The 20,413-nt window shown below is 50.5% G+C and overlaps 1 protein-coding gene across 2 annotated transcripts in view; it reads right to left on the bottom strand.

Moving 5' to 3' along the window:
• The window catches only part of EPB41L4B (erythrocyte membrane protein band 4.1 like 4B), a 129,874-nt gene extending 113,840 nt beyond the window's left edge, over window positions 1-16,034 (bottom strand). Inside the window, exon 1 of one of the 2 annotated variants that reach the window (XM_047830575.1) lies at window positions 15,621-16,034. In XM_047830575.1, the coding sequence (XP_047686531.1) occupies window positions 15,621-15,929 (309 nt within the window). In that variant the 5' untranslated portion in view covers window positions 15,930-16,034. The remainder of the gene's footprint in view (window positions 1-15,620) is intronic. The other variant, XM_047830574.1, reaches the window with a different exon arrangement.
• Window positions 16,035-20,413: the final 4,379 nt, after the last annotated feature.

The following is a 20,413-nucleotide window of genomic DNA, read 5'->3' as shown; positions in this document are numbered from 1 at the left end:
CCAAACCTAGAACACTACACAAATGGAAGGGGTGTGACGCTGTGGAACTCTGGTTCTCAAACTTGGCTGCACAATGGAACCACCTTGGGAGTCTTCAAACATCGTGATCACCGGGTCCCTGGAGGTAGCAGCCTGGAGTGTGCCCGGGTGAGGCCAGGGAGTAAAGACAGCAGCGATGTGCGGAAGGCTGGAACACGGTACCGAGCGGACCCCCAGGACCCAGATGACGTACAAGCCTGACACCACGGGGCGTCCTTAAACCGCGACTGTTCGCGCGCTGACCCTAGGTGACCACAGCAAGGTTCAAGTCATTCGCTCTCTTTTTTAAGAGGGACAGGAGATGTGCAATGCAATGCAAGAATAATTCCATACCCGACCCCAACTAAGCTCTTTGTGAGCAGGCCCCACCTTTTTAACCACTTCAGAGTTCCCACGCCGGGCCTCAAGCGTAGTGGATGAGGTCTATTTTTTTGTAGCTGTTGTTAACCAGTGAAATAGCTGAAATAAAACAGGCCTTGTCAGGAAACAAACTGTAGCTCTCTGGACAACTCATCTATGTGAAGAGCTCCTTCCCCGAAGTGAGTTAATAAGATGAATGGCACGTTCCAGTAATTCAAGTACACACGATTCTGTTTCTTTCAGAAGACGGCACGTAATTTTTGCATTTTTTTTCTTCAGGGGTCTCAGAGGAACTATCCACCACGGCTTTTAGAACAAAGCTAAATACTTTTGGACTTCAAAGCAAAATAAACCCTCTATAGAATACTGACACATCCTGAATAAATACTTCCGACCTTGGACTCCCCGCTCTCCCATTAAAATATCCCACCATCCGGACGGACCTCCTGGTTTCAGCGTTCACCCTCGAGAATCTCATGGGTTGTGCTGCTGCCAGCTCGTATGCATGGACAGGGGCCAGTTCTGGGCGAGTCTGAGCCCCTCCCTGGACTCCGACCGGCCACTCTCAGGGCCATCCATGCAGCACTCGTGCCACTCGATACAGGCTGCAACCGACCGAGTACACGGCTCGGACCTCGAGTCTCTGGCCCCGGCAAACAGGAGCAATAAAAGGAGTCCGGTAAGCGAGATGCCGTGTGACGGGCTGTCAGAGTGCACTGCAGGTTAATAACTAACCTTCATAAGCCTTTTACAGTTTACCTGGTCTTCCCTGGATGAAGCCCGTGTCCATTTCTAGGCCAGGCGACAGGGCAGGCAATGCTTCTTCTGGGCCAGGGGGAGAATCACAGCCGGCTTTCAGGAGAGGTAGGGGAGTCTGAGAGGCAAAGAGCTTGCTGACCGTCAGCTGACTACAGACAGCGGGAGCGGCCAGGAGGGCTGTGTGCAGGAAACCGCTCTTCTTACACGCTAATTACTGCTCATTTGCCACAGGTGAGCAGCATCGAGGGTTCCAAGGCAGACAGGAAAGACCTGCCATCCCAGAATGAGGCTCTGGACCATGTGATCTCCCAGGGCTCCTTTCGGGGCACAACCCAGTGGGTCCCACTGCCCTGCCATCTGCCCCATCTCCCTTCTCTCTGAAGAGTTCATTGATTCTGTTCCCTAAAATGTCTGCTGGCACCTGCAGCCAGGACAGATGGAAAGGGCTCACCGGGGGCCTCCCAGAAAACGTAAAGGAACCCAAACAGGAGTGCACTAGAGAAAAAACGAGTCCAAGGTCAAGGAGGCATTCAAAACTTCAGTCAAGGGGCGCCTGGGTGGCGCAGTCGGTTAAGCGTCCGACTTCAGCCAGGTCACGATCTCGCAGTCCGTGAGTTCGAGCCCCGCGTCAGGCTCTGAGCTGATGGCTCAGAGCCTGGAGCCTGTTTCCGATTCTGTGTCTCCCTCTCTCTCTGCCCCTCCCCCGTTCATACTCTGTCTCTCTCTGTCCCAAATAAATAAATAAACGTTGAAAAAAAAAAAAACCTTCAGTCAAGGAGCTGATGAAGAAACAGGAATTAGACACAGGAGAAAAAGAAAAGACAGGCACTCTTTCATCAAATCTACTGAAAACTCCAGAGATAAAAACTTTGGACCTTTTCAAAGAAGCAATATCCAGTGAAAAACAGAGGATGCTTGGATGCACTGGCAGGGCCTGAGCAAGGAGCAGGAATTTTGGATGTAGTACTTCAAGCCTCCGTGCCTTTGCATATGCTGATCTGGCCACCAGGAAGGCTGTTCTCCCATTTGTCTTCAGAGCCCAACTTTCTCTCTGAAATTCTCTGGCTGCCCATTTTGCCCACTCAGTCCCACCATTAGACCTTTCTTTGAGCTTGAAGTTCTCTATGGCACTCTTCACACCAGGTGTAATAACTTGTCTCCACACAACCTTCTTGAGGGCAAAAAAACCTGTCTTATTGTTCTCTGTATGCCCTGAGTCAGACGCTTTAAACAATGCCAGTTCTCTATACCAAGTGCATCTCAGGGTAACTAAATGTTGAGGATGCCATCGATAAAATCCAGAAAGTGGGAAACTATTATAGGACAAATCAACAAATTAGTGTTAAAAAAAAAAAAGGTGGGGGGAGGGGAAAACTCTAGATTAAGTGCTTTAAATTGTTGGGTGGGGAAAATGGAGATGTTGGTCAAAGGGTACAAACTTTCAGTTATAAGATGAACAAGTTCTGGGGGTCTAATATACAGCAATGGGACTACAGTTAATTAAAATGTTGAAACTGAAATTTGCTAAGACCGTGGATCTCGGGGTGCCTGGGTGGCTCAGTCGGTTAACTGTCAGATTTTGGCTCTGGTCATGATCTCACAGTTTGTGGGTTTGAGCCCGGCATTGGGCTCTGCATTGACAGTGAGGAACCTTCGTGGGATTCTCTCTCTCCCACTCTCTCTGCCCCTCCCCAACTCATGCTTCCTCTCTCTCTCTCTCTCTCTGTCTCTCAGAAAAAAAAAAAAAAAGACAGTGGATCTTAGAAATTTACTAGGATACACACAAAAACTGTAACTGGTGAGGCAGTGGATAGGTATGTTCATTAGTTGGTGCACAATAACTGTTTTTGCAATTTATACCTATATCAAATCACCAAGCTTCATACCTCAAATATATATGATTTTTATTTGTCAATTATACCTCAGTAAGCTAGGGAAAAATATTTTAAAAATTTTTTAAAAAGACCTTTACATAGAATATCAACCAAATGCAATGAAAGGGCCTTTCTGACAACCAAACAGGAAGATTTGAACACTGACTAAATATCTGATACCAAAAAACTGTTATGGGTTTTTTTTTTTTACTAGTATAGTGGATATATTTATAAAAACAGCCCTTATGTTTTTTGAAATGTGTACTGAAATACAACTTTGAAATTACAGGTTTGGAATTGGCTTTAAAATAATCAGGAAGGGGGGCGCCTAGGTGGCTCAGTCGGTTGAGCGGCTGACTTCAGCTCAGGTCATGATCTCGTGGCCCGTGAGTTTGAGCCCCGCGTCAGGCTCTGTGCTGACCGCTCAGAGCCTGGAGCCTGTTTCGGTTTCTGTGTCTCCCTCTCTCTCTGACCCTCCCCCGTTCATGCTCGCTCTCTCTCTGTCTCAAAAATGAATAAATGTTAAAAAAAAAAAAAATTAAAAAAAAAAAAATCAGGAAGGGACGGCAATGAGGATACAGACGGAACAAGAGTGGTCAGACATGGGAGATGAAACTCGATAATGGGTACTTGGGGTTCATTACGTTCATTATGTGGTGGGTACATGGGGTTCTCTCTACTTTTGAATGTGCTTAGAAATTTCAATAATAAAAATTGAGGAAAAAAAAAAGTAGGCAGAATTGAAGTGAAATCCATTTAGACCCTACAATTGCTCGCCAAAAGCCACCAGCAGCAAGTACTTCAGTTCATGCACAGCGAAACTGAAGTCAAAACACGAATCCCCACGTAGTGAGGAAAGGCCTGCATGGTGACTCGGACACAGGTGTTCTCGCTTGTTCCACGGACGTTACCTGAGAAGAACAAGGGGCCTGGGAGACAATCTCAGAAAGACGAGCTGGGAAAACCCTGAACACAATAAGAAAAATAGGACAACTGAAAACCAGGCAAAAATCACAGAACAAAGCATTCCAGGAGGAAATATGGTTATGGTAAAATAAAACAAAAAAAGCTGCATGATGCCAAGTGTGGAAGAGTGGATTCACAGATGCTTTTGTATACGGCTGGGACTCTGGGAAAACTATTTTGCAGGATCTTGAAAGGCCCTGCCCACGGCCCTCTTGGCCACCGCGTGCCCAGGAGAGACGCTTGCTTGCATATATGCACCAGGAGACCAATTCCAGGAGGTTCAAAGCAGCATTTTTTCCTAACAGCCCCAAACTGGAAACATTCCAAATGTCCACCAGCAAAGGATAAATTTCAATAGATTCGTGCAATGGAATACTACCAACCAGTAACAACTACAGTTAGCTCATCGATATGGACGAATCTCATGAACACAATATACTGAAAAAATCCACTTATAGAAAGTTCACAGACATGCAAAACTAACAATATATCATTTAGAGAAACATACACATGCAGTAAACCTAGAATATAGAAAAGGAAAGGATGAGAGACGAATTTCAGGAGAGCGGTAGGGCAGGGAGTGTGGCTGGGAGGAGGTGGGGGGCTTTCACAGCATTAGTGCTGTCTTTGTTTTTAAGCTGGGGGTGGTGGGTACATGGATGTTCACTGTATTATTTTTCTTTAAACTATTCACGTACACTCTTTTCTATTTATGTTTTCATCACTAAAAAATTTAAAGACGGAGGACCTGACAACACCAAAAAATTCAGACAAAAACGTAGGGGGGAAACTACCAGATAACCGGAGAGGATACCAGTATTGTGCAGAAGAGTCAATAAAACCACGAGGGGAAGGCTGGGGACATCCAAGTCTCTGATGGCAGAGCCACTAATGAACAGGCAGGACGGAGTTAGGAAGGCCCGGACCTGCACAAAACTCCATCACCTGGATGAATGGATAAACAAAATGTGCTTATACACGCCCTAGAATACTACTCAGTCTTAAAAAGGAGTAACATTCTGACACGTGCTACATGGACAGACCTCAAAGCCATCACGCTACGTGAAAGGAGTCAGACACAAACGGATAAATATACCATTCCACTTACATAAGCTATCTGGAGTAGTCAAATCCACAGAGACAGAAAGTAGAAGGGTGGTTGCCAGGGGCTGGGGGGAGGGGCCTGGAGAATTCTTGTTTAATGGGTACAGAGTTGCAGTTTGGAAAGACGACAACAATCCGGAGACAGATGGTGGTGACGGTTGCACAACAATGTGAATGTGCTTCACACCACTGAACTGTGTACCTAAAAGCGGTTACTTACATTCTGCCACACACACACACACACACACACACACACACACATCTATAGTTCAAAGTGGTTGCAGCCTAGCAAGCAAGCAGGTAGAAGCATTGTGACCCTCAGCTTGCCCGAACAGAGGTCAGATACAGTAAGGACGACAACATTCACAAGAAAAGAAACAGGCATGGGGGAGACAGGACGGGGCCCGAGGGATGCCAGCTCCGCAGCCACCTGCTGAACCAGGCGGTCCACATCCTCCCAGCTGGGCTGGCCACATGGACAATCCTACTTTTGGGACCACGCTCAGTGCTGGGAAACCGGGAAGCTCCGGATGATCCCAGAAGTAGCACAGGACCCTTGGGATACCATCTTCTAGTTCTGAACTCCAACAAGGAAGTGCTGGGCACTCAGCCAGCTAGGACTTTAGGGAAAAGAGCCTGAGAATGATAGAACCCAAGTGTCAAAGAGGCTGAAAGGCAAAGAAGTACAGGAATGACCAAGGGGCAGAGGGGCGGGGGAGGGGGGCGCTTATGGCATGAAATTCTGAAGGGTCAAATCGAAAAGGAGTTCCAAGGAGCACACATTTCAAACAGGGAGGTTGAGTGTGCACAGCATGGGCTGGGGGAAGAGCACTGGAAAAGGAGTCAGGAAACCCAGATTCAATTCTGGCTCTACCACACTTATTACCTGAGTGGCCCAAGGCCACATGCGCCCTGAGATCATGTGTAAATGGGATAATGATACCTTTCCACATGGTGGCTATTAAGGGAAGTGACACCGATTCTGCAAGCCTAGGGGGCAGGGTTGCCTAACAGAGAAGATACCAGGTGCTCTGCCTATCAGCCGCCAGTCCCAAGACAGGTAGAGACAGGTGTTACTCACGTCACACACATGCACACACACATACAGAGATCGAGGGGCGTATTTAATCTCGAGTAATCACAAAAGAGGGCACCCAATTAGTGAGGGGTTTGTCAGGAAGGCTTGGATGGGAGAAAATAAAACTGATACCATGTTTATGCACATGTATAGGAAAGCTCAAAGACTGAAGGGAAGCAGTTGCTATGCAGCAGGCTGGGAATGGGAAAATGCAAAATGCTTTTCTGTGTGCTAAGTTTAATGTTGTTCGATTAAGCACTTCTTAATAATGTAAGCCTACTTCTGACCTCAGTGTTGAAAACTTATGGCCATCAAACCAGAATGCACTCTGAGTGAAATTGTGTTCGATGAGTATGACTAAAGATATAAATCTGATCTCTGGAAATCCCAACTGGCCTGCAAAGAAAGGACACCCTTCTGAAGCTCAGAGGTCCCCATCCACCTCAGGACCCCTGGGACAGGCTCAGAATCCACCCACCATCCACCCCACCAATGCCCGGTCCTGCCGTGAGAGGGCCATTCCAGACCACAAATGTCCTATGGCCAGACAGTCTGAGCTTAAAGCTGGAGTCTACCTTTACTAGCTACGTGACATGGGCAAGTTTTTTAACCTGTCTTCCGAGCCCCGATTTCTCCCCTCTACACATCAGGGATAACAGCAATAACACCATCAAAGTTTTTACAAAAATTCAACAAGCCAATCCCTTAAGCACTTAGCACAGCACCAGGCATACAGAAAATGCTCAGTTAAGCCTCAGCTCTTATTAGCTCAAGATACACATCTGCACTTTAAAGGTTCCTCACTTGTTCTTTGAAGATTCAGGGACACAGCCAGAGCTCATAATCCTCTCCTACTTGAGTGCAGAGCCCAGGAAATGGGGTTTTCTGGCTCCCAACCTCCATGCAATTTGCACCTGCTGGGTCCTCTGCCCCGACACCTTCTGACCAAATCTACAGCTGAATTCCTGTGCATCATTTGGGACAACGTGATGCCACTTTGGGCGTCAAACCATCTCCAACTCCACCCCACAGTTCAGCTGCTCACCCCTGCGCTGACACTGTTTCCCCTTCGAGATTCGAACTACCTCATCCCTCCTGGATCCCTCCCCAATGCTTAATGCACTGTAAGTGCTCAGTAAGTCCTTGCTGACTAAAGAAAATACACTACAGGTAAACAAAAACATGTTTTGGAAAAAATTAAAAATAAACAAGACATTCAAATCAAGTGGGACTAGTGAGATAAATCCAGGTCTAGAGAGAAGCCAAAGAGGCTGCAGAAGGGGCCCTGGGGGGGCAGAGAGGGCGCATCTGGGATGCTGCAAGGCTCCCACCCATCTCTGCCAGACCGGCTCTGGCTGGTAGCAGAGCATGCACAGCCCTGGCAGGGGAGAGAACCGTGATTACCCCAAAGCAGGTGTTCAGAACCCAAGCCCCCAGGTTCGACAGAATTCTATGGCCACATCAGCAGGCCCTTTAACCTTCCAGAAAGCAGAGATGATGGTGAGGAGAGGCTCCGAGGATGGGGAACTAGCTTCTCATTCAGGCAGGAGCAGTGATGCAGGCTCCTACTTTCACTCAGATCCCAGGGAATGCAAGGGCGGGAGGGGGGGGGGGGGGTGGTGAGGGCCTCCACCCTAAAGAGACACAAACTCAGGGTCTGTGATCCTTATTCAACTATGCTGAAGGGATGGAGAGACATTCATCAACCCATACATGTTTATCATTTTGAGTACATCTTTATATCTAAATACAAAAAGTAAAAACTACAGATGAATACACACGACAATTTTTTTTTTTTTTTTAGAGAGAGCGTATGCACAAGCTGGAGAGAGGGGCAGGGGGAGACAGAGGATCCCAAGCAGGCTCTGCACTCAGCACAGAACCAGATATGGGGCTCGATTCCACCACCCCAGCTGGGATCATGACCTGAGCCGAAATCAAGATTCGGATGCTTAACCAACTGAGCCACCCAGGCACCCCATACACCCCAATTTTAACAGTGGTTATCTCTGATGAAATTTGAGATGTTTTCACTTCACTGGCTTCTCTATATTTTCTAATCTTTCTGCTTTAAGCATGTTCTGATGTGAAATGAAAGTGGGGGACAAAGGCACACACCCACCTGAAAAAAAAAACCCAGCAAGATGAATCGGCAGCTGACCCTGCCCACAGGCAGTTGCCATGGGCCAGAGGAGGAGACTGGAGTGCCCACAGGCCCAGGTTCCTGCAGAGGGAAACCTCCAGGCAGAGCGGAGAAGGCTGGGCACAGGGACTCAGGCAGTAGAGAAGGATGAACATGTGTTTTGAGGACAAATTGTGGGTGGAGGATTTCTGTGGTTACTGGGTGGCTTTTTTTCCTAAGTCCCTATGCAAAATTTTAAGAGAAAGTACCCCCCCTACACACACACACATACACTGACCTTTTGCTATTTCAAAATTAAACAGACCTGTGCCTTCATCCACAGCAGTGCACTAGGGATGGAATTCAATGAGATTATGCACGTGAAAGTGCTTAGCAAGTTAATATTTGTTCGGTCCTGGACCAGCGTAGGGTCATGTTACTGGCATCGGAAAGACTAACAGACACCTCCTTCCCCCAATTAACACTGACGATCCAGCAAGTGCAAAACCACAGTTTGATTGAGGTCATGCCTGTATCCCATTTGGGAAGGAAAGGATGTTTACCATTCACCTCTCTTCCTCCCTGCACCAGCCCCCCCCCCCCCCAACCGCCACCACCAACTATCCCTCCTTTAAAAGAAAGGTGTTCTTATTTTATTTATTTTTATTTTTTTAACGTTTATTTATGTTTGAGACAGGGAGAGACACGGCATGAACAGGGAAGGGTCAGAGAGAGGGAGACACAGAATGAAGCAGGCTCCAGGCTCTGAGCTGTCAGCACAGAGCCCAACGCGGGGCTAGAACTCACAGACTGTGAGATCATGACCTGAGCTGAAGTCGGCCGCTTAACCGACTGAGCCACTCAGGCGCCCCAAAACAAAGGTATTTTTAAAAATACACAAATTCATGACCCAGGTAGGGGTCCAAGGTTCCTCATGGTCTCAATCCCGGGCTGGGATGGGGTGGAGGTGTGGTCAGCACTGAAAGACCACCCTGAGCCAATACTTTCCCTCCAGGGCAGGAAAAGGCAGGCCCCCCAGAGGCGCAGGATGAGGCAAGGTGTCCAGGGAAGCCTGAACCCTCAAGAGAGGGTGGAAATGAGGAGCTGCCTGCCCCTATCTCTTGGGGTATCCTATATGGCCTCCCTCCATTTCTTCCCACAACCGAGGTGAAGACCTCCCTGCCTCCAAGCTAGACCCCGCTAGGCCTCCGCCTCCCCATCCCCACACCCTCAACGGACACCCCCGGCCAACAGCTGTGGCACTCTGCCCACTTCTCTAGGCCAGGCCCTCGTCACCCCTCACCTGCCCCAGCCTCCACTCCGTGTGGCAAGAGTGGGCTCCCTAAAGCTCAGGAGCGATACTGTCAACCCCCAGCTCAGAGATGGTCATTGCCCTCTCCCTGCCTACAGCAGTTTTTAATGCACAGCGTGGCCACCCTCAGCTCTCAGTCCTACACCCAGAGTTTTTCAAAGGATACAAAGGGACCACGTTCATCAGAATCACCCAGGGTACTTGTTAGAAGTCCAATTTCCTGAACCTCTCAATCCGAAATTCTGGGCTTGGGGGCGCCTGGGCGGCTCAGTCGGTGAAGCATCCAACTCTTGACTTTGGCTCAGGTCACGATCTCATGGTTCGTGAGTTGGAGCACAGAACCTGCTTGGAATTGTGTCTCCCTCGCTCTCTGCACCACTCCCGCCCCTCACTGTGCACGCAGCAAGCGTGCACTCTCTCTCTCTCTCTCTCTCAAAAACAAAATAAACATAAAAAAAAAAAAAAGTCTGGGGGTGTACCCTGGGATATTAACTGAAGGAAAAGAAAATCCCAGGTGCACTCTGGAGTACACAGAAGTCAGAGAACCATTTTGCTGGAGTTTCTCATTGTTCAGGAAAATATGTCCTACTTCCAACTGCCAGAAACATATCTCATCCCCCCTCCGTGGTCCTGTGTCAGGACTAGGGGTCAGTTTTCCTTACCACTGATCCTACACTCACCTCAAACTCACCCGTTCCAACTCTTCCCTGAATGACTAATGGGAAGTCACTCTATCCACAGGCCTCAGTTTCCCATATACACGAAGGACGGAATAAGTGCTGTCGAGGGTTCCTTTCAACTCCAAAATAAGGTATATGCTCTTTGTGTTCCATCACATACATTCAGCTGGATCAGAGATTCCACTTCCAGAATTCTAAGAACTTGCAATTGGGTGTCAGGGGAGGCATTCTCTTCTCAGCTAAAGTGAAACTTTCAGGGGCGCCTGGGTGGCTCAGTGGCTGAAGCATCCAACTTCAGTTCAGGTCATGAGCTCATAGGTTGTGAGTCTGAGCTCCGTATCAGACTCTCTGATGTCAGCACAGAGCACACTTCTGATCCTCCGTTTCCTCTCTCTCTCGGCCCCTCCCCTGCTCACGTTCTCTCTCCCTCTCTCTCTCAAAAATAAACGTTTTTATTTTTTTTTTAATTTTTTTTTTCAACGTTTATTTATTTATTTGGGACAGAGAGAGACAGAGCATGAACGGGGGAGGGGCAGAGAGAGAGGGAGACACAGAATCGGAAACAGGCTCCAGGCTCGGAGCCATCAGCCCAGAGCCTGACGCGGGGCTCGAACTCCCGGACCGCGAGATCGTGACCTGGCTGAAGTCGGACGCTTAGCCGACTGCGCCACCCAGGCGCCCCGAAAATAAACATTTTTAAAAAATTAAAAAATAAAAACTGAGGGGCGCCTGGGTGGCTCAGTCGGTTGAGCGTCCGACTTCGGCTCGGGTCATGATCTCGCAGTCCGTGAGTTCGAGCCCCGCTTGGGGCTCTGGGCTGATGGCTCCGAGCCTGGAGCCTGCTTCCAATTCTGTGTCTCCCTCTCTCTCTGCCCCTCCCCCGTTCATGCTCTGTCTCTCTCTGTCTCAAAAATAAATAAAACGTTAAAAAAAAATTAAAAAAAAATTAAAACTGAAAGTTTCAAAAAGCATCTCTCATACTACATATAACTTCTGATTTCCAGTAAAAAAGATGTTTAGGGGCGCCTGCGTGGCTCAGTGGGTTAAGTGTCCGACTCTTGGTTTCAGCTCATGTCACAATCTGACAGTTCATCACATCAAGCCCCACATCAGGCTCCCACATTGACAGCATAGAGCCTGCTTGGGATTCTCTGTCTTCTCTCACCTCTCTCTCTCGCTCAAAAATAAACATTTAAAAGAAAAAAAAAGATGTTTAGCCTTCCTACCACAGCTCTTTTTGGTTTGTTTTTAGCATCTGTTACTAGACCTGCTTCCCAACTGGTTCCACAGGTCAAAGAGGCGGTATGAGAAGTGTGTAAGATTACAACCTCTGAGCAACCCTTCAGTATCCTTCTGTGTACTGAAGCCTTTATATCATCCTTGTCTCGTTATGCTCCCAACGTCCCCATTTGAAAGACCAAGAAGTCGATGCTCCCAGAAATCGAGCTGCCCAGGGCTACACAGCCAGCCTGAAAGGCTCCAGCACGGATCTTCCAAGTCTGAAGTTCTCCCCACTAGCACTGAACCACAATGAGCCAACGCTGAGTCCCAGATTCGGTGAAAGCAAACGTGCCAATGGCACCACCACTGGCCAAGAAGCCGTGCCCTCCGAGGCATGGCGGGAGCGCTAACCAGTCAGTCACACACACCTCCTGACAGCTTTCCACACAGAGCTGCCGGGAGACTGTGCACGCAGGGGAGGGGGAGACGGGGCTGAGCAACAGCCTCACGAGCAAAAGCGATGCCAGGGATTTAGTCAACAGAGAGCTAATATGAGTCAACAGCGGGTGCCGCTGCCAAGCACACTAATGGGATCTTCGGCTGCATTAATAGAAGGCAAGTGTCTAGGGTAGGACCGAGGGAGTCCTGCCCTGCTCGGACCAGACCACACCTGAGGGCTGGGCAGGGCAGGGCTGGTCTAAGTAGAGGGAGGCAGCACCTTCCAAGGACAGGTTTTCTGAAGAGGGGTGGCTCATGGCACCACTCTGGCTTGTAGGGTGAGCCAGGGACTCCCCTGGAAGCTGGGTTTGTCAAGCCCATTTTATTTTAAGTTTATTTATTTTGAGAGAGAGAGTATGCACAAGCATGGGAAAAGAAGGGACAGAGAGAGAGAGAGAGAGAGAGAGAGAGAGAGAGAATCCCAAGCAGGCTCTGTGCTGTCAGTGCAGGAGCCCGATGTGGGGCTTGATCTCACAAACTGTTGAGATTGTGACCTGAGCTGAGATCAAGAGTCAAAGGCTTTAACCAATTGAGCCACCCAGGCGTCCCAGCAAGTTACAGATGGATTTTTTTTTTTTTTTAAGATCCTTTTGTTCACATTTTACCAAAGACTGAGAAACCACAGCAAAGGTTAAAAACAGGCCGGCATGCTAGGGGATGCAGCCTACCATCGGACAAGGAGACTACAGACCCCATCTGAGGATGACTGAAGACAATTACAGTTGCTTCTTCCTTTATTAAATATAACCACTGGCCACGAGTTAGCCAAGGAGTAGACCTGACACAATAGGTATTCTAAAAAATGCACAGGGGACACTGGATTTGAGATCCTATGACCCCAAGAGTCAAAATCTCCAGGAAGCCCTCTTAACCTGCCCATCCCCCAGGACGCTGTCTGGGTGAGCCTGTCACATCACTTAGCATCACTTAGAATAAAAAGGCATGTTTTTACCTGTGTTTCCCAAGAGCCTCCAGGCCACCTCTCCTTCACCTGTGTCCACAGCACAATGCTTGGCACACTGGACATGCTCAAGAAAAGGTGCCCTGGCATGGTCACACTGAAAGTGCTGTTGTGTTCAAGTCAATTTCAGAACCTAAAGTGTCCAGATTAGGGCCAATAAAATGGCTATGACAATACATAACCACTGTTAGTATGCTGAGCAAAGGAATTCTTGAAGCTAACACCACCAGAGGGTTTTAATTACAAAGGGCCATAGTTAGCCCAGCAAGCGCACTGAGTGCCTGGGGAAGTGACAGGAGACAGAAAATCCAGCTTAGGGGTATGGCGGCCAAAGGTAAATCCTATCTGTGTGACAGGCAGCAATGCAACACCAGAGCCCAGGAAGCGGTAAAAATCCAGGAAAGCAGAAGAGGAAAATAATGATAAGCAGGGCTAAATGCCAAACGGGATAGCATAAAAAGTGAGCCCAGTGAAATGGGTCTTAGGAAGGAGCATGCGTGCTACAAATTCATCTACAAACTCACTGGGTTCTGGCCACCGGGTGCTAACCTCGTACTCAGAGAATTAATTACAGGAACTCACACCCTGATCTGAGAAGACGAGCACAGGAGACTGTGTGATGCAGTTCTGATATCTAATAAATCTTTAAATCGATGAGCCGTGCTCACTGGTAATTTTTCTTCATCATTCCTCCGGGAGGGCTCACATGACAAAAGCCCGCATTTTGTCTTTGGATGGGGTGTGTCCATATAAATAAAATTTCGGGTTCAGGACATCACATCCTAAAGCATGGAGAAATCTGCCATCATAAGAAAACCTGGGGAAATCTTTCGTCCAGCAACCTTTTGTAAAGTGGAGAAACCTTTCAATGTAAGCATCCCCCTCCCCCATGCAGAGCTGGGCTTGCTGGTCCAATCCCAACCAAATCATTGGTGTACCTGTCTGGGTCTATTCACCACACATGCACCTGACTCAGTTTGCATTTTTCATCTGAGAAACACCACTTAACGCCTGTCGCACAAACCTGACAGAAGCAATACATTTTATAAAATGAACCATCCCTGGGGAACCGACAAGAAAATCCTCAAGGAGCACGGTCAAAGTTCCCATGGAGAGCTTTCCTCTCCCTGATCCGAGATGCAAAATACGCCACATCCTCTCCACACAGAAGCTGCCCACCTCTCCACTCCTCCAAGCTCTTCAGGCCTCCTCTCCCAGCTCAATACAAGCTGGAAAGCCTCAATCCTGGGGAGGAGTAACATTTTCATGCTATTTTAAAGACAACAGCTCTAAGCACAGGAACGCTGGCTCCTTTTCCATGAATAAAAAGGCCCCAAAAGGGTATTATCATAACAAAATGATATTCTATGGAGAGCACTAGGAACCACAAAAATAAAATTGCCATAAATTGAAACCGTCTCAAAATTAAACCTAAGGCAGCATTAAACTCCAAGGCCAAGCAGGTTCTGATTTTCCCATCTAAAACCCTTACAGGTCCCTAGTTCTCTCCCGAAATCTAAAGAATTTCCCCCACCAGGTAAGGCCTAAGTGTTTCCTTTGCAAGTCTGGGTATGTTATTTTTTCCGCATGAAACCCTCGGAATAACCTGTAACATTCACCTAAAAGCTCAATCAGCGCTGTGTCCTCAGTCACACCCAAAGATTCCCAAAGGCACCGTCTGCCGCAGCGCCAGGTGCCCAGTAGGCGCCCCATTAATGTGCGGATTTGATTTGATCACATCTGGCCCCTTCAGACTAGAAAGCCGGACGCCCTGGCGGGGACAGCAGCGCCAACCCAGCTATCTGCTGCAGGGGGGCGGGGTGCAACCACCTGTGGGCGGGTGGCCCGGGACCCGGCGCCGCCGCCCGGGGGTGCCTTGGCCGCCCCACGCACGTTGCCCGGGGCGCAAAGTCCGGCGCGCCAGGCCCCGTGGGGGCCCCAAGGCCAACTCCCGGCGCCCCAGCAAAGGGCTCTGCAGGTGCAAAGTTGGCCAGGTCCAAGAGAGTCGATTTTAGAGTTAGCTCCCAAGTCGCCCACCTGCCTCCCACCCCCCTCCCCGCGACACTAAGGGCTGTAGGGACTCTTTGGGATGGGGCGGGGGCGGGCATCGAGAAAGGGAGAGAAATGGTCCCTACACTGCCTCCCAAACTTGGGGCACCTGCTGGGCAGCTGGGGACGAGGCTTCTCCTTCCTGCCGTCTCCACAAGGCCTGATGGCGACTTTGTGGGGGCAAGCAGGCCACCTCGAGGCAGCCCCGCATTGCTTTGAGATTTTTCTAAGCAATAACCCAGCACCAAGAAGGCCCCCGCTGGAACCCAGGGGGCGGAAGGGGAACGCCGGTCACCCGCGCCAGGGGGCGGGGACTCGGGAAGAGGGGACTGGGTGAGCTGGGGAGGGAGTGAGGCCCAAAGGACTAGGTGGGAACCGGAGAAGGCGCAATCCAGCAGCGCAGTGTTCCAACGAGGGGGCACAAGCCACGAGGGGGTTCCAGAAGAGACCGGGACGGGGTGGCCCGAGAGGGAAGCAGGGGTAGGAAGTGATCGCAGGAGAAGGGGGAAGGGATCCTTGGATCTCCCAAAGGGGAGCAGCGGGGGAGGGGGGCTGCCCCAAGGGGTGTCAGTACCCCGGGTCGGCCCCGTCACTCACCGGCAGGTCCACGCTCACTTCAGTCCCGTCGAGCAGGAAGACACGGCAGTACAGGGTGGCCTTGGCAGCGCCGGCGGCGGAGATGTGCACCGCCGCACCGCCGGTGAGCAGGGGCCCGCCGCCGGCCGGGAACACGCTGCCCCCCGGAGCCGCGGGCAGCGTCGAGGAGGCGGCGGCGGCGGCGGCCGGGCCCCCCCGGGGTCCCCCGTCGCGCTCGTCCCCCAGCCCGGCGGCCCCGCGCCCCGCCGCGCCCCGCGCGTAGCGCTGCATGGAGCGGCGGCCAAAGGTCCGGCGCAGGAACCGCAGCATCCTGGCTGGGGGCGCCCCCTGCCTCCGCCCCCTGCGCCGCCGCCGCTGCGCCGCCGCCCGGGAGCGCCCCGCGACGCCGTCAGTGCCCGCGGCCGCCCGCGCCGCCTCCCAACGCCTGCAGCCCGGGGCTCGCTCCCGCCGAAGCCGAGGCCGCGCTCCGGCTGCCTGCGGGGCGCGCCGGCCCGGCCAGCGCCGGCCGCGAGTGGCCGCGGGCGGGAGGGCGCGCTCGGGGCGGCCCCGGGGCCGTCCCGCCGCCGCTGCCGCCGCGCGCTCTCCCGGGCCGGCGGCCCGAGCTTGCCGCTGAGGGGCCGCTCCCGACGGCCGGCCGCGGGCGGCCCGGGAGCTGCGGGGGGCGCGGGGCGCGGGCTGCGGGCTGCTCCCGCGCCGCGCGCCGGCCGAGGGCCAGCCGAGCAGGGCGCCTGCGTGCTCCCGGCGCGCTCGCTCCCACTCGCCGCGCCGCGCCCGGGGCCCGAGGAGGCCCCGCCGAGCGCCGGCTCCCGAGGCGCCTTTTCCTGCGCCCGCAGCCCCCGCCTCCCACCTGGGAGGTTGCACCTCCAGCCGCCGCCACCGCCGCCGGGACTGCAGCACGCCCTCCTCCCTCGGGGCTGCGCCGGGTAATTGCAAACCGGGGCTGTGCTGCCCCCTGCCGGCCCGAGCGCCCCCTGCTGCTGTAGGTGTGCTCACGTGTGTACACGTAGGTGAGCACACACGTGTTTCCGGCGTCCCGAGCCCGGAGCCCTGGAGCCGCCAGAGTCTCCCCCAGCCTAGCAAGGAAAACGGGGCTGCATGCCCTACAGGAGCCTTGTTCTGGAGGCCAGAGAAGGACAGAGAGAGAGAGAGAGAGAGAGAATAGCGTTCAGTGAAGGCCCTAGTGGGCCCTCAGTTGCCCCTTCTGGAAAAGGAGAGGGGAGCACTAGATGATCTACAATGTCCCTACTAAGTTAAGTTCTGTCCGTTTAAAATCTCAGAGCTGGAAGGGCCCTTGTAGCCATTCCAGTCCAATGGACTCGATCCAAATAAGGAAATTGAGGCCGGACAAGGAGGAAGCGTACTTTTCCAACCTACGCCTCAGAAAAAACACCTTTCCTCAAGAAGCTTGTGTGTAGTATTGAGGCAGAGGCCTGCATAAATAAACAGCCATAACTGAAAAGGCTGGTAAAGGTCCGAGGCAGAGAGAAGTGTTTATAAACCATGCCCCTCCGGTATACACATTCAAGGCCTGCTTCCGGCAGAAGTGGGTCGTCCAGTGTTGCTGAAAGGAATATTGAGGAAGAGGAGGTTGAAAGGAGGGCAGGCCTCTCCAGAACAAGAACACTGCTGTTTTTGTGCCTGGCACTGTGCTAAGTAAGCCTTTTCCATTCATCATCTCACTTAATCCTCAGAATAACTTGGTTCTATAGCCGGTGTTATCCCCCTTGTACAGACTTGAAGCTTAGGGCGCTTAAGAGACCCGCTCCAGATTTCACCGTTAACAGGGGCTCGTTCACAGAGCTTCAAGGCTGTTGCTCCTAACCACTGCCAGGCTGAGGCACCTGGCATGATAAACAGTGGAGGTTTCTGAGAGGCGTGGAAGGAGGCAGTGGTCGCAGCAAAAGGGACAGAGAAAAAGGGAGGGATGGATTCAGGAGGCATTCCAAAATAGGCATTTTTTGAGGATCAGGCACGGTCTTAGGTGATTTCATGGATGATATTTTCATTAATCCTCACTCCAACCCTTCCAGGTAGTTCTGTTTATCCCCATTGACTTAGGTGGAATTTGGGGCTTAGAGGAGTAATATCCTTGCCTGAGGTCTCCGAGCTCCTGCATGGCAGTCGCAAGCATGTTCACTTGTTGTATAGTGTTCTCTGTGTGACTCTCCAGGGCTCTACTACATGACATTGTATTGTGAAGGGGCATCTGCAGTCAGCCTTCGGATACCCACTCTGCTTGCCCTAATACAAGACCAGCAGCAAGTTGGTGTTCAGAGGTAGCCCAATCTACTTGCTGGTTCCTAAGGACAGCTCATTTCCTACTGGATAGCCCAAAAGTAATGTGGTCGACCGAATAATGTCCTCCCAGAGATGTCCACATCACAATCCCCTTTGCAGATATGACTAAATTAAGGAGTTTGAGGTGGAGAGATTATCCTGGATGATCCAGTTGGGTCCAGTATAATCCCAACGGTCCTTATAAGAAGGAGGCAGGAGGGTCAGAGTCAGAGACAGTGAGGTGCCATTGGCAGCAGAAGCCAGAGTGATGGGTCCAGGAGCCAAGGCATACAACTGCCAGAATCTGGAGAAGTTAAGGAACAGATGATCTCTCCTAGATATTCCAGAAGGAATGCAGCCTTTGATTTTAGCTTGTAAAATCCATCTCAGACTCTCAGCTTCTAAATTGTACAATAATACATTTGTGTTGTTTTAAGCCACTGAGTTCGTGGTAATTTATTTCAGCAGCAATAGGAAATGAATACAAGTGCAGTATCATTATATTAGTTTGGTGCATTACAGTTTTCTTTTTTCTTTTTTAATGTTTATTTGTCTTTCAGAGGGGGAGGGAGGGGCAGAGAGCGAGGGAGACACAGGATCCGAAGCAGGCTCCAGGCTCTGAGCCCAACGCGGGGCTCGAACCCACGAGCCATGAGATCAGGCCCTGAGCCAAAGTCTGGTGCTTAACTGACTGAGCCACCCAGGTGCCCCACATTATGGTTTTCAAAACCAGCCCTCCACCGTGAGCCTCATTCAGCTGGTGATTTATTCACTGTCATTGTCTCCCACTAGACGCCAACTTCCGTGAGGACAGGGCTTTTTCTTATTCATCGTTGTATCGTCATCTAGTACCTAGATTGCTGTCTGGTGAGTAGTAGATGTTCAAGAGAACCACTTCCTGAATGAATGCAGGATCTTATTTCATTGTCATGTGGCCCTATGGGTGTACCTACCTATGGTAGGTATGGCTGTTGCCTTTTAGGGATGGGGAAGATGGACATCAGAGCGCAGCCTAAGCCCACATTCCTGTCCCCTGACTGTAGATTCCCTATGCTACCGACAGCACCGCATCATCTAGAATCCCAGGGGGACTCCATGTGGCTTTAGGTTCACCTCCACTTCCTCTGCATCAGGCACCGTACCCTACTTGATCTCATGCAGTCCTCATCACTAGAGTAATTTAAGCACTATTTTCTCTACCACGCAGAGCAGAAACAGAAGCTCCCGCCTTCCTTTGATTAAATTTCATGTCACTCAGGTTTCAACCTCAGAATTTCAACGTTTGATGAGCCAGCTTGCATTTTGTCCGTTCACAGTGCTATTATTTCAATGATTGCTCTGTCTTAATCTTTGCCTTTTGGACCTAAAAATCTCTATCCCTGTTAACTGAGGTCTATAAAATTCAAAAATTTTAATTGCCGTTTCTCAGACTGCCTCTGGCTCAATGTGAACGGGCCAGAACTGCACAGGTATCCTGTCTGTCAATACATCACTCTTTCATGAGACTTTCAGCCCTCAAACCATTATTCAGAAGCCCCAGTATGTCCCCCTGCATTTCTGTCTAGAACCATCTTGAGCTGAAGTTCCCAAGAAACTGTCTGCGCTAAATCCCAGGTCCTTTTCTCGGTCATTAGTAGTAGCTTGACTTCCTGAGTTTCACAGGCCGAGTTTGGAACTTCATCTCTAGAATCACCCTCTTGCCTTGTCCTGGTTAAAGCTCAGCTCCCACTTTTTCGCCCACTTCCTCAGGTTCATGAGAGCTTCCCATCGGGCTTGTCATCACTGCTCCAAGAGCTTCGTATCATCAGCAAACCTTGGAGAGTTTCTTATGCACTCCCTTCCTCTGGAGTAGTTTTACATGTTAATTAAACAGCCCTTAGCCCTGTCTCTAAGGAACTCCTTTCAGAAATGCGCCATTTATCCCTATCCTTTGTTTCCTGGCTCATTTCCTAGACTCAATAAAATTGTGCCCTCATTCCATCAGACTCATTTTTTCATAGAACAAGATTGCACTTTAGTATATGTTCCTATTTACTCCCTTGTAAAGTTTTCTTTCCATAGACGTTTACTGAGACCTTACTAGGTACCACAAAGCCTTCCCTACCCTTTTTAGTATTTAATTAATGGCTGCCTAATCTTTCTGGTATTGTTTCACAATAATAGCTATCATTAATTAAAGACTGTGTAGTGGGCAGCTGTGGTTTCTGCTAGCCTATGTTTTGGGTTACAAAGTTTGGGTTACTTTGCAAACTACTTCACCTGCACTGAGAGGCCTAATGATCTAGGCGAAGCTGACCCCATCCCCTGCCTCAGGTTTGGCACACGATCAGGCCTGGCTAATCAGACCATTGCATTTCCACAGACCTGTTAGTGGCTCAAGAATGGGTAGTTCCATGGGTAGGCCCATGTTGGGCCAATGGAGGTCAGCCCGGGACCTCTTGCTGAAATTACCGGGAACCAGCAGTGTTAAGTCTACGTTGCTGTGTGGGCCCATATTGACGCCACATGCAGAAAGC

This window comes from Prionailurus viverrinus, chromosome D4 (genome assembly GCF_022837055.1).
Source record: "Prionailurus viverrinus isolate Anna chromosome D4, UM_Priviv_1.0, whole genome shotgun sequence".
NCBI lineage: Eukaryota > Metazoa > Chordata > Mammalia > Carnivora > Felidae > Prionailurus > Prionailurus viverrinus.
Note: the sequence above shows the minus strand (reverse complement) of the source record. Positions and strands in the feature narration are given on the sequence as shown.